General features: G+C 32.2%; 1 protein-coding gene across 1 annotated transcript; it reads left to right on the plus strand.

The window, feature by feature from the left end:
* Positions 1-412: 412 nt before the first annotated feature.
* On the plus strand, positions 413-3938 carry LOC145556290 (uncharacterized). Its single transcript, XM_081617942.1, has 4 exons — positions 413-898; positions 2629-2725; positions 3315-3380; positions 3539-3938. The coding sequence occupies exons 1-4, from the start codon at positions 579-581 to the stop codon at positions 3620-3622; spliced, it is 567 nt and encodes a 188-aa protein (XP_081474068.1). The 5' UTR covers positions 413-578; the 3' UTR covers positions 3623-3938.
* The last annotated feature ends 7998 nt before the right edge of the window (positions 3939-11936 follow it).

Consider the following 11936-nt stretch of genomic DNA (forward strand, 5'->3'; position numbering starts at 1 on the left):
ATGATAATTACAATCAGACAATATCTTTCAGATTATGGTAATATTAGATACTTATACATCTTTTTTGATACATAATCCTTCATCAATAAAGAAATTCTATCCAAAGTCTATCCTAAATACCCAATTATACTGTCATTTATTTTAAAAATATTTATTATTTTTATTTTAAAAATATTTATTATTCTCACACTTGGAAAAGCAAATTTCAGTATTTCACTCTTTAATACACAAAAACATAGAAAAATGAGCTCAAGATGAAATCTTGACCGTCCAAAAACGCGGGAAAACAATATACCCTTTCATTTCCCTTTATTTTTTTATTAATTTAATTTAATTTAATTTATTTATTAAAATAAAAATAAAAATATGACAACCCAAAAGAAGCTGTGAAATTGTCAGTTATCTTACATTTCCTTCTTCTTCCTCCCTCTTCTCCATACTTATTACAGTACCAACAACAACAACAATTACTTTCTCTCTCACCCATTTTCTCTCTCTAGAAAACCCACCATTTTCTCTCTCTAAAAAACCCTTTCGTTTTCTCTCTCTAAAAAACCCTTTCATTTTCTCTCTCCAAAATGCCACCAAAGAAGCGTAGAAGTCAAGTTGACGACCTCGCCGGAGAAGTGAAACCGACCGTCGAAGTTCCGTCGCAAAGAAGGGTGACTCGGAGTTTGACTCGTGCTGACGCGGTCCCACCACCACCACCATCTCAGGTGGCTTCCAAGAGGAAAGGGAAGAAGGCCAAAACGACGGCTGAAGCGCCCAAAACGACGGCTGAAGAGGAGAAGAAGGATGAGACTGAGGATACTGAGGAAGAAGAACCTGTTGTTGATGATGGTGATGCTGGTGCTTCTGGGTCTGGTTCTGCTGCTACTACTATCGTCATTGAGCATTGGTATATCTTCTTTAATATTTCTCTCTTTTTTGTAATTTTTTCTGGGTTTTTGGTGATTTTTGTTTTAGGGGTTGATTTGTTAATGGAAGAAAGAAAATGGGTTTAAATTTTTCTGGGTTTTCTGTGGGTGAATTTTCTGGGTTTCTTTTTGTTTTTTGAATGTGTGTGTTTATTTTCTGGGTTATAATTATATCTGGGTTTGTGTTTTTCAGTAAATTTTTTTTGGAATTTTTTGGGTTTGAATTAGGGTTTTAAAGATTTTCTCTCTCATCGTTTGTTTGGGTTAATAATTGAAGTTCTTTTGATGGAGTAATTGATTATGGAAGTTCTTTTGATGGAGTAATTGATTATGGAAGTTCTTGTCATTATTATCATATTAATTGTGAAATAATTGGTGAAATTTTGAAGAAAGTGGAGAATTGTGTCGTGTGTGCTACATTTTGTTATTTTTTGAGCCATTATTATCTGACATTTTTTGTTGTGTCTTCTTCACCGTGTTCTTTTGACTATTTGGAATGTTGGTGCATAATTTACGTTTTAATAATGTGTTAATATAAGATACAAATAGTAAATGAGTAGTGTTTTCGGGATTGTCTAAATGGGTGAATTTAGATGAATTTTGTGTCACTCGACTTCTTGAATTTGCATATGGTTTTTGCTTGATACCTTTCTTCATTATAATTATTAATGGATCTGCTTCGAAATTCAATTTACAATGTATTTTGGAGTTGTGTTTCAACATTTGACAAGTACGCACGAATTTGTATCAAGGGCTTTGTGATAATGTGGACTCACATTCTGCTAGTTACATCATTAGGGCAGTGAGAATGTTCCTGAAATTGTGCTTTTGGTTTACATTATTTGGAAAAGATGTGTTGGGGCGAGGTAAACAAGATGTTTTGGTGGTGATAAAATGTAAGTATGCTATACGAGGGCAACGGGGGAATGTGGGATAACTATTCTCATTAAGTCATTAGAAGAGAATCTTTGAGATCCTGTGCACGAGCTGCTTTTCATTAAGAAAATCAACTTATGGAAAGAATTTTGCTTGGAAGATTTGAAACACGTCTGATTTTACTGTATTATACTTGCGTTTAAGCTTGTTCACATTAGATATCATTTACTATTTGCGTTTATAGTTCCCAAATTCTGAAGAACTTTCTGTAAGATTGCATAAGATAAAAGTTTGCTTTGTGCTCTGATCGAGTCTTAGATTGCATGGTGGTCTGTGAATTCAACTTTCATCTGACTGGGATGTAGTATGCCTTCATCGACTATTTACATCTTGTTTATTTGTTTCGTTATTGTCATTTGAACTTTGAAAAGCTGAAAGCTGTGCCCAGTTACTCATATCAAATTGACTAGCCAGTGGTTATTTTTGCTTTTATTTTAAGCAAGAATGTTAGTTTGCTAACTCGCCCCAGTAGCCTTTATGCCTTCGTTTCTTCAGCAGAAATATTTAGGAGGGATAGTGAGACAACTTGCAAGGCTTGTCCAAGTGTATACATTAAATTTCACAGCTCATACTGATTATTAAATCTTATTAGCATGACAGATATTTCTTCTGATGCAGATGTTCAACTGTTGAAGTGCATTTTCTTGGCTTTTGCCAGTCATTTTAATATGAGATGAAATCAGTGCTTATGTTTTATGGAGGTGCCTCTAATATAACAAATGTGGACTTGTTTGCTTTAGTTTTACTCAATTTTTTCTCCTTTTTTCTGTTGCAGTAAGCAATGCGGATCATTCAAAACCAGGGCTAAAGAAGCGCAAACAGGCTTAAACGAGGGTTTACCTGGTACCAGAATCGTGGTTAACCCTAAGAAGGTTAGTTTAAAATTTATCTTGTTCAGTTTTCCCTATTTTTGCATTGTGAAAGTTCATCCTTAGATTGTGTACACCTTACTTCTTACACAATATCATTACAACAACCTTGAATGGGATAAAAGGATGACAAATGCCATGCAATTGTGTAGAAGTTCTTAGATAGTGAGTTGTGATAGGTCTGAGCATGCTTTTAAAATATTGACATCATGCTTATATCAGAGTACATGCCTTTAAATGGCGCAGATTTAGGCAAAATTGCATATTATGTAAAGCAAATGAGGCAATATTGATAAACTTGGCTGTTTTGATTCCCTGAGCTATAAAATGAAAGTTTTCATTTATAATTTAATATGGTGTCTTCTGTCTTTATGTCCACTTTAATATCCCCTGTCCCCTCCCTTCTTTAGTGCTTAAAACTTAGAAAGTTAAAAGGCTTGACTATTAATTAAGGCTGTACTAGCCCCCTGCTTTGAGAACTGATGTCATGCTTTAAAATGAGAGGGGTGGGAATAACTGATAATGCCATGTTAGTTCCTATTCTTATACTCAATAGTCTCTCTGAAATATCGACTTTTTTCTTTCGTTTCAGCCAAGGAAAGGTTGTTTTGAGATTCGGGCGGAGGGTGAGAAAGAACAGACATTCGTCAGTCTTCTGGTAAGCTTCATGTGCATGCAATATTAGTACTCCTATGTCATCGTGCTGGTCCTAAGTTTTATTGTTATTCTTGAGCCGTTGAGTGAAGGCATGCATTATTGTATATTGCTTGTCAACACTTGATTGATGGTTTGGTTTACTGGATGTATTAATTGCAGGATATGAAGAGGCCATTTCAACCAATGAAGGATCTAGACATGCAGGAAGTCATCGCAGACATCATCGAGAAGATTCAGGGTTGAAGGTTGGTGTGAACCTGTGCTAAGCTGAGAGAGCTTCATTCTTCTGTGGTATCTGAGAACATTTGCTAAAATGTCAGCAGTGAACCATATTGCTTAAACTAGATCATTCTAGTAGTATTTCGTAAACCTAGATATTACAATTGATGTAACAGGGTTAGTACTCCTGGTGAACTTATATCTCATTTCAAAACTGTACACAGGTGCTAGCGTGATCACTGATTAGTCACTTTGATGAGAGCTTAAACTCAACTTATCTGATGATTCTGATCATCACATTTCTGCTATGGAAATTATTGTAGCTAGCTGGTTTTCTCTACTCAGGCTCTACTTGTGGTTTCATTTTGATGTGTGGGATTTTTATGTGATTTTGATCATGCATATATCTTGTTCTGAGCACGTCTTATCCGTGCTTGTTTCTCACTCGTTAATGGCTTAATATGGATAAGCAGGTACCATTTCTTCCCATGAGGTTTACAACTCTCATGAGAATTGAAGATATGTGAATTTAATTTATTTATTTATTTATTCGTAATCAGTTTTGTTGTTTTATTCATATGAATCTTCTACTCCTGCTGAAAATATAAGTTGTCCTGCTATTCATATGTACTCTTATATTAGGACTTTGTGTATACATTTTGGAGTTGAAAGTTAATGCAAATATACCATTCAAAGCTATTAGATGATAGTAATGTGGCTTTGCTAATATAAGTTGTCCTGCTAATCATATGTGCCTACTTAATTTGTTGAGTTTAAGTGCATTCCTAAAGCTGCTCCAAATCTGTAAAGAAACGTAGTTGTATGGTATGGAAAGGTGTCCAATTAGAGTTACAACTGGCGAAATGGAACAGCAGTTTGGATGATCGGAGTCTCAATGAAGATCTAATGCAGCAAAATACTCTGTAGCAGCTTTCTCTGCTTCATGCATTAGCATAGATAGCACATTACAGGATTTTGAATCAGACTTCATATTAATGATGAGTTATTTCAAAGAAATCGAACATAGTTATTAGAGAGGCTGCATTTAACTTGAGATAATACGAATTACTGAATAAACACTGTAAATTCAGCAGTTATGATCAAACTAAGCTGCTGTCACCCCACAATCAATAAACTAAACCATACGAATCAGAATATTAACTAATACGAGTACTTGTTACTTAAAAACAAGATAAACTTGCAGTAACAATTAGAGATCGAAGATTTAAAACAGCAAACCTTAGGTGAATACAATTTAAAGCGCGATTATTCCAAGTTTAGAAATATATCAAAGATTTACCCTAAGAGTAATAAGACTAATAACTCAAGTTTTCTAGGCATTGTATAATACCTGGCAAGTAATTCTTGTACAATCTCCAAAAACAGGGGTTTCTTAGAAACTGAGAGAAAATAAAATGATTCTACTGTAATAAGTAAAATTTTGTAGCACTAATATCACAAATTCACTTTTTTTTTTTTTTTAAAAATTTTTTTTTTTTTTTTTGGGAACCAATTCACAATTTAAGATAACATCATGCATGCACAAATCTCCAATTGAGGCACCAAGATATATTCAATGAATTACTTGTTCGACAGAGTGGAACATGTTGCAATAAAAATTTCCAGCGGTCTCATTTTTTATATATGTATCATTAAATTCTTGGATTGGAGCTTTCAAGACACATCTATCGGGAAGGAAATCGGGCAGCAAACTATGTTGACTCTCTCGGCTATTCATTCTACTCCAACTCATCAAAATATAGATCTATTTAATTTTTAGATAGTAAATTTTCTTATTTTTTACTCGTAGTTTAGGTTATGGTCTTATAAGAAGACGTACCTAATCTCCTTCATCTATCTTAGTTTTTTTTTTAAAATACTCCATATTATTAGTACTTCGTATTAACCTTTTACTTTATTGTTTATATATATATATACTAGTACATAGAATATTCATTTTTGGAGTAATTTGTTATGAGTATTAAGCTAAAAAAATGAGTACATGACAATATTGACAAAATCATGCGAAATCATCAGTATATATAATATAATGAGTGTTAATTGTTAAATTTCAATTATACTTAATTTATATCATTCCACCACTTTTCTAATATGTTCAAAATACAGAAATATTTAATTTTTTTTATTTTTTATTTTTTTTACTGACAATCAATATAAGTGTCTTGACGCGTATATCGTACACAAAAAGTGAACTAAAATTATAATTCACCAAGATATCCTAACAACGTACATGCAATGACATTTACCAAAGAATTGAATACTCTTCTATACATCTTTCATTTTCCTTACCCCATTACTCTTTTGGACATAAAACCCCAATATATGCAAAATCAAAGCACATGCAATAACATTCAAATAAACTTTAATGTGATAATGTCAATTAAGTTGCTAGTTAAGTTATAGGTAATTATGTGCCAATGCTACAAAACCCATAACACAAGTAACCACACCCCCAGCAACACTCAACCTTGCACCACCATTCTTATGTGGGACCGACTTAGCAGGCGCCTCCTTGTCGGCTTCGTCCGCTAGTGGGGCCGGTCCTGGGGCCGGCCCACTAGCCGGAGCCGGAGAAGGGCCTTCACTATCACCCCTTGGACTATCCGCAGAACAACCATCATCATCATCACCAGAGGGACCAGGGGCGGGGGCCTCCACCGACTTAGGTGGTGGAGCGGCCGTAGGAGTTGGAGGGGAGGCTGTAGGGCTACTAGATGGCGCGGTGGGAGGTCCTTGTTCAAGGCCAGGAGTAACAATAGGTTTACTAATTTGAATCACGGAAATGTGGAAAGGTTGAGAAGCTAACACTTTCACCATCTTTGAGTCTTGTGGGGCCCCCTTCGCCGTTGAGCCGAAGAAGATATCCCCGCCGGACTTGGAGATGTTTAGGAGTCCTTGCCCTCCGTTGGTTTTCCCTGTCTCTTGGAAGAGGTTGGTGGCTTTGACTGACTTGCCATCCAAGTTACCTAATTTTATGCTATCATAATAGTCAAGGATGACGTGGGTGGCAAGTATGTACCCTAGGGTTGTTTGTGGTACGCTTGTGAGGGGTCCCACGGCCGAGTTGTCAACAACGAGGACGGTGACCGTGCCTTGCTTGTTGATTCCGGCCGCCACACCGGTTTTGGTTAGGAGGTTATTGAAGGTGCTAAATTGTGGATGTTGATCTAGGAAATAAGTTATGTTAAAGGCATATATTGAGGTAGTTGTTGAGAAAAAAATAATTGAGATTAAGAGGATAATATTAGATGCCTTGAGATTCATCTTTGAAATTGAAATAAAATTTAGAATGTTGTAATTCAATTTTCAAAGATGAATATATGTAATTATTGAATTATTATCCTCTTAGGTTAAAAACGGTTTTTATTCATGAAGAAAAATAAGAGCATGCATTATAAGTCTTTATAAAAAAAATTATATAGCCTTTTGTTGATGACCCGAATAAATTATATGCTCTAATTATAGTTTTTTTCCAACAATTTTGCATGGTCATTATTGTTTGTATGTCTATTTTCAAGCTATTTTTAATGGTGAAAATTGATGTTCATCAAGGTAAGATAAGCCTATATTTAAAAATATAAGTAGGTCTATTTATAGTTTTACTCATCAAAAATTGTCAAAGTAATCATGAATCAGCAAAGTTATGGAATTCTATATCTATTTAGTTATCAAAATTAAATTATATAGTCAATAGAACACATTAGCATGCAGAGGCTTAATATAATTACATTGATTATTTTACATAATTCTAGAACCTCAATGACAACATTTTTGTCTCGATTGCATAGTTACGGGGTCGATTCTCATTACCTTAACTTAATTTTAGTGTAGGTTCATTATTATAGTAATTGTTGTTTCTTACTACTCTATACTCTGTATGTAATACGACATTGTTAAAATTAATCAACAGTTGTAGTGTGTTATGATGGGGCTTACATAAGTGATAATCGTATAAGAAAATTCAAGTCACTCAACATGATAACATTACTTGTTTATCTTAGCTGTTTTGGGGTAAAAACACTAATAATTAGCGTTTGTCGTCCTAACATATGCCAATTTTACTCTTTGATTTATAAACAAAATAACCTTTGTTTTGGGCATCCTTTAAGTGATGTAATAATTGTTTTTTCTATTTGCATTATTTGTGCTCCAGGCTTATATTCTTGGAACTACATAAATTAAACATTCACAGTTCCACCTACAATTGCTGATTTCAATCTCTCATTGATCAAGCCGATATATTTTAGTGTTTTATTTTTATTTTTGGTATCTTTATCAATCAAAGATTATATTTATATATATATATATATATATATATATATATATATATATATATATATATATATATATATATATATATATATATATATATATATATATATATATACTTTTGATGATATATATAATGTGTATCTGCTTAGAATTTAATAGTCTCTAAAATAAACTATATATTTCCTCCGTTTTTATTTTATTGCACCATTAGGACTTTTACACTATTCACTTAATCTTATTTGACCATCATTTGTGATTTATCCATTATGAAAAATATATAGTCATGTGGGATCTAGTTAGATTCGTCTTAAAATCATCTTTTCAAATATCAAATTTTTTTAATTTTTACAAAAGTATAATTGAAGATATTGTTGAGTTGGTCCTTTAACAATATTAATAGCTAAAGTAATGCATTGACAAACGTGAAATCCCTCATGGTGCAATAAAAAAAAACTATAAATATACTTGATCTCTCCTACCATTGTATAATCATTTTTCTACTTCTTATTTAAGATGCATAATTTTCAAATAAAATCATATCACACCTTAAGCAACTCATAGAATATGATCGATTCAGTTAAGATACGGAGTATATATAACTGTATAACTGTATAAGCTAAGATTTCACTATCAACCCGATACATTGAATGTCTTCCTAGAGAGGCGTAATACATAGTCGATTATAATCACATATTTGTTTAATATAAAAGCAGAAAACAAGAAGAATAACAATCTAACTCTAATAAACTATGAATGATTGAATGTATGTAATTAAAGGAACTAGTGAACGGGCAATAGAATGAAGCTAAGCACAAAATTTGTAAATAATTATTCTTTTTTTAGATATTAGTCTACTAGATAGAGAAGTCATTATTGTAATGTTAAGCATCTTGCCTAACAAAGAATTAGGGAATGTAATTGGAACAGAAAGAATAACAATTATTTAAAATAGACAATGTATCTTACCATTCCTCTATAATTATAATAATCACTTTGTTTTCTTCAACAAACTTTCATCGTTTCTTGAATTAGCAATCTCATTCACTTGCTCTATCTTGTTATCTTTATTGAAGTCATCTTTGTTCTTCATATTATCACCAATCTTTGGAGAAATATCATTTGGATTAGTACCAAAACTTTTGTATTCATTATTGATGCTCGATAAGTAGAGTTTGTAACACAAACTTTCACCCAAACATTTATAGCATTTACTATTAGGGCAACTTATTACTAAGACATCCTCAAACTTAGAATTTAATTCCTTGGGAGCAGTCATTATTGCTAATAATGAGTGGTATATAGTTGATTTGGTTAAACTTAAAATAAAGAACGTATAAAAATTTTATGATTAGAGGAGTACGTACTAAATTTATAGCACTATAAGAGTTATTAGGGTGGGATTTAATTTTTTTTGGCTAGGTAGTAATCCTAAGTAGAATTGAAATCGGATTATATATATTAGAGATAGATTATCATGCATGAACTCTGGACAAAGTCAAAATCAAATCAACTATCCATAAAATATATTTGAAATTACTAACTATATTTCATATCAAATAGGTTTGGCATGCTTTGACTTACAACACGCTATTCTTATTATTTGACAACTATCCATATATATAATATATTTGAAATGACAAACTATACTTCAAATCAAATAGTTTGGCATCCGCTTATTTGATTGAGCTACCTACACACGAATACATAGTAACCTACCTTAAGGGGAATACATATGGATGGGTGTTCAAGGAATATAATCCTCACTGATGCCAAAGTTAGTTATTGGAAACTTTATATATATATATACTTTATTGAATTAGAGAGCTTATTAAATTTCTTTTGGCCATCATACTTGGATCGGACTGTATTCGGACTTGATCATCTTTTAGAAGCCAAGCCCTTATTGAATTGAAGGACCTCAAACCTTTTGATGTATTAGTTTGAAATAGTTGTGGATACGATTCTCTTCACCTAATTAAATAATGTCATGAGTTATTTTGACAATTTTTTATTTTTTTTTTGGATAAAATTAAATTGATAAAACGTGCATGGTTAAGTACTGGCAGGGTTTATAGCTTCTTTTTTGTGTGTGTGTGTATGTGTTTGTTTGTTTGGAGAGAAACAAGCGCGAGTGATAAGAATCGACCCCAAATTCACCAGAAACCAAGAGGGAAGCTCTATACTTGAGCTATAACTTTAGCTATAGCGTGCAACCTTTCTGTTTGCCTTTAAATTTGTTTGCTACAATTAGGCTTTGATTCTAGGAACTTAGCAAATCAAACCTTTCTAATTTTTCATTAATCAAGAACATATTTTGTAGTGTCTTATAATTACCTATGATTTAATATACATACATTTCCGATGTATTAACATATTAGAACTTAATATACATATATATTACTAGTTGTTTCCTTTATTTTTCCCCCTTAATTAAGATGTAAACTCATGCTGTATGAGTCTGATAATATTCGCAATTAACGTGGACACATTGAATGTCTTAGTGAGGATTAATGCGTGGACATCATTTGATTTATTTACATAAAGACAGAAAACAGGAAGAATATCAATCTAACCCTAACAAATTATAATAGTATATGTAATTGTATAAATTAGTATATAAGTAGTAATTATTAATGAGCTAGTGAACAAAAGTATAAAGCACAGATTTCGTACGTAACTTATTCTTTTTATATATAGTGTAGGTACTAATCTATTAGATCGACAACTTTTTTCTTAAGCATCTTGCCTAAAAAAGAATCATGACATATATATAATTGGAACTAAGACTCTCAAAGGTAAATTAATACTCCTTACTTTGTAATTTGTATTAGAAATGTATAAATTATAATGTATCTTAATACAAAATTGACAACTTTACACAATACACTGATAACGTAACTATGGGTGAATGGGTCTATGGCATGGCCAGACTAAATGCATGCCCTACATTATATATTACTTCTGCTTATATGTATTTATATTCTTAGAATACACCAATTTGACGTGTACTTAACAAAGATATATATAATTAGATTAGAAAATGGATCAATCAATTTGACCACCAATAAAATAAAATTGTTAAGTTATTACATGCATTTTCGATTTTATAACTTAATTCATCTGTATACCTTTTCTAATCACTCCATCAAAATAGAGAGTGAGGGGTAGCTCAAGTGGTTAGAGCTTCCCTCCCGGTTCTAAGAGATCTTGGGATCGATTTTCACCCCTGCCCTTGTGGCTCTCTAAACACCAAAAAAAAAAAAAAAAAAAAACACTCCATCAAATAGCGTGCCAAGAAGATGTATGTATTGCAAACAAGTATAAAACATAAAAAGTAAATTGTAATAGATGATGAATATAAAAAAGTCGAATATAGAAAAAATAATAGTGGGGTTAGAGGAATTTCGTTGATCAAAAGTGAATAAAAAAAAAAGTTAATCGTAATAGTCGATGATGATACACCCTAGGCCATAGGCCACCCATCCAAATGAAAAAAAACACGCTGTTTGTTAGTTATTCTGGTATAAATGAAGCTTAAATTTTATACTACGTATATAGATAAATCGAATAAGGTAATTGTCATCTAAATGTCTTCTAAAAGTATTTGTGACTCTTCCATGCTCATATAGCTAATTAATGAGCTTGAACTTCATTGGTTGATGTCATCGATCGTATACAAATGCTTTAAGCATATCAGTTCTTTAATTTAGATTAATAAGCTTAATTAATTAGTTGCTAGATGACTATTTACTTGTAGAGTGTATGTATTTAAATATTAGCATGGAAGATGCATCTTACTTTTGATCGATCTCCTATTTTATTTTTCACGCCTATCGCCGCAGTGCGTATATACATATATATAGCTTCAATTTAATAATAATCTTAATTTATCCTCCTTTTTATTATTTTTAATTTTTTTTTATACATATATATAGAAAAGATCAAGAATATTGTAATTTCAAAGGATTATAATTTATCAGAAAGACTTGCGTGGACCTGGTCCACAATAATATTATTGTGGACCTGAGGTTTATACATACGCAAC

This window comes from Chenopodium album, chromosome 8, assembly GCF_948465745.1.
Source record: "Chenopodium album chromosome 8, dcCheAlbu1.1, whole genome shotgun sequence".
Lineage (NCBI taxonomy): Eukaryota > Viridiplantae > Streptophyta > Magnoliopsida > Caryophyllales > Amaranthaceae > Chenopodium > Chenopodium album.

What these genes read in the sequence shown, in the direction of transcription:
- LOC145556290 (XM_081617942.1), top strand. Translation starts at nt 579, where the DNA reads ATGCCACCAAAGAAGCGTAGAAGTCAAGTTGACGACCTCGCCGGAGAA. An exon ending in ACTATCGTCATTGAGCATTG is followed by an intron (nt 899 to 2,628) that starts GTATATCTTCTT and finishes TTTCTGTTGCAG; the next exon opens with TAAGCAATGCGGATCATTCA. An exon ending in TCGTGGTTAACCCTAAGAAG is followed by an intron (nt 2,726 to 3,314) that starts GTTAGTTTAAAA and finishes CTTTCGTTTCAG; the next exon opens with CCAAGGAAAGGTTGTTTTGA.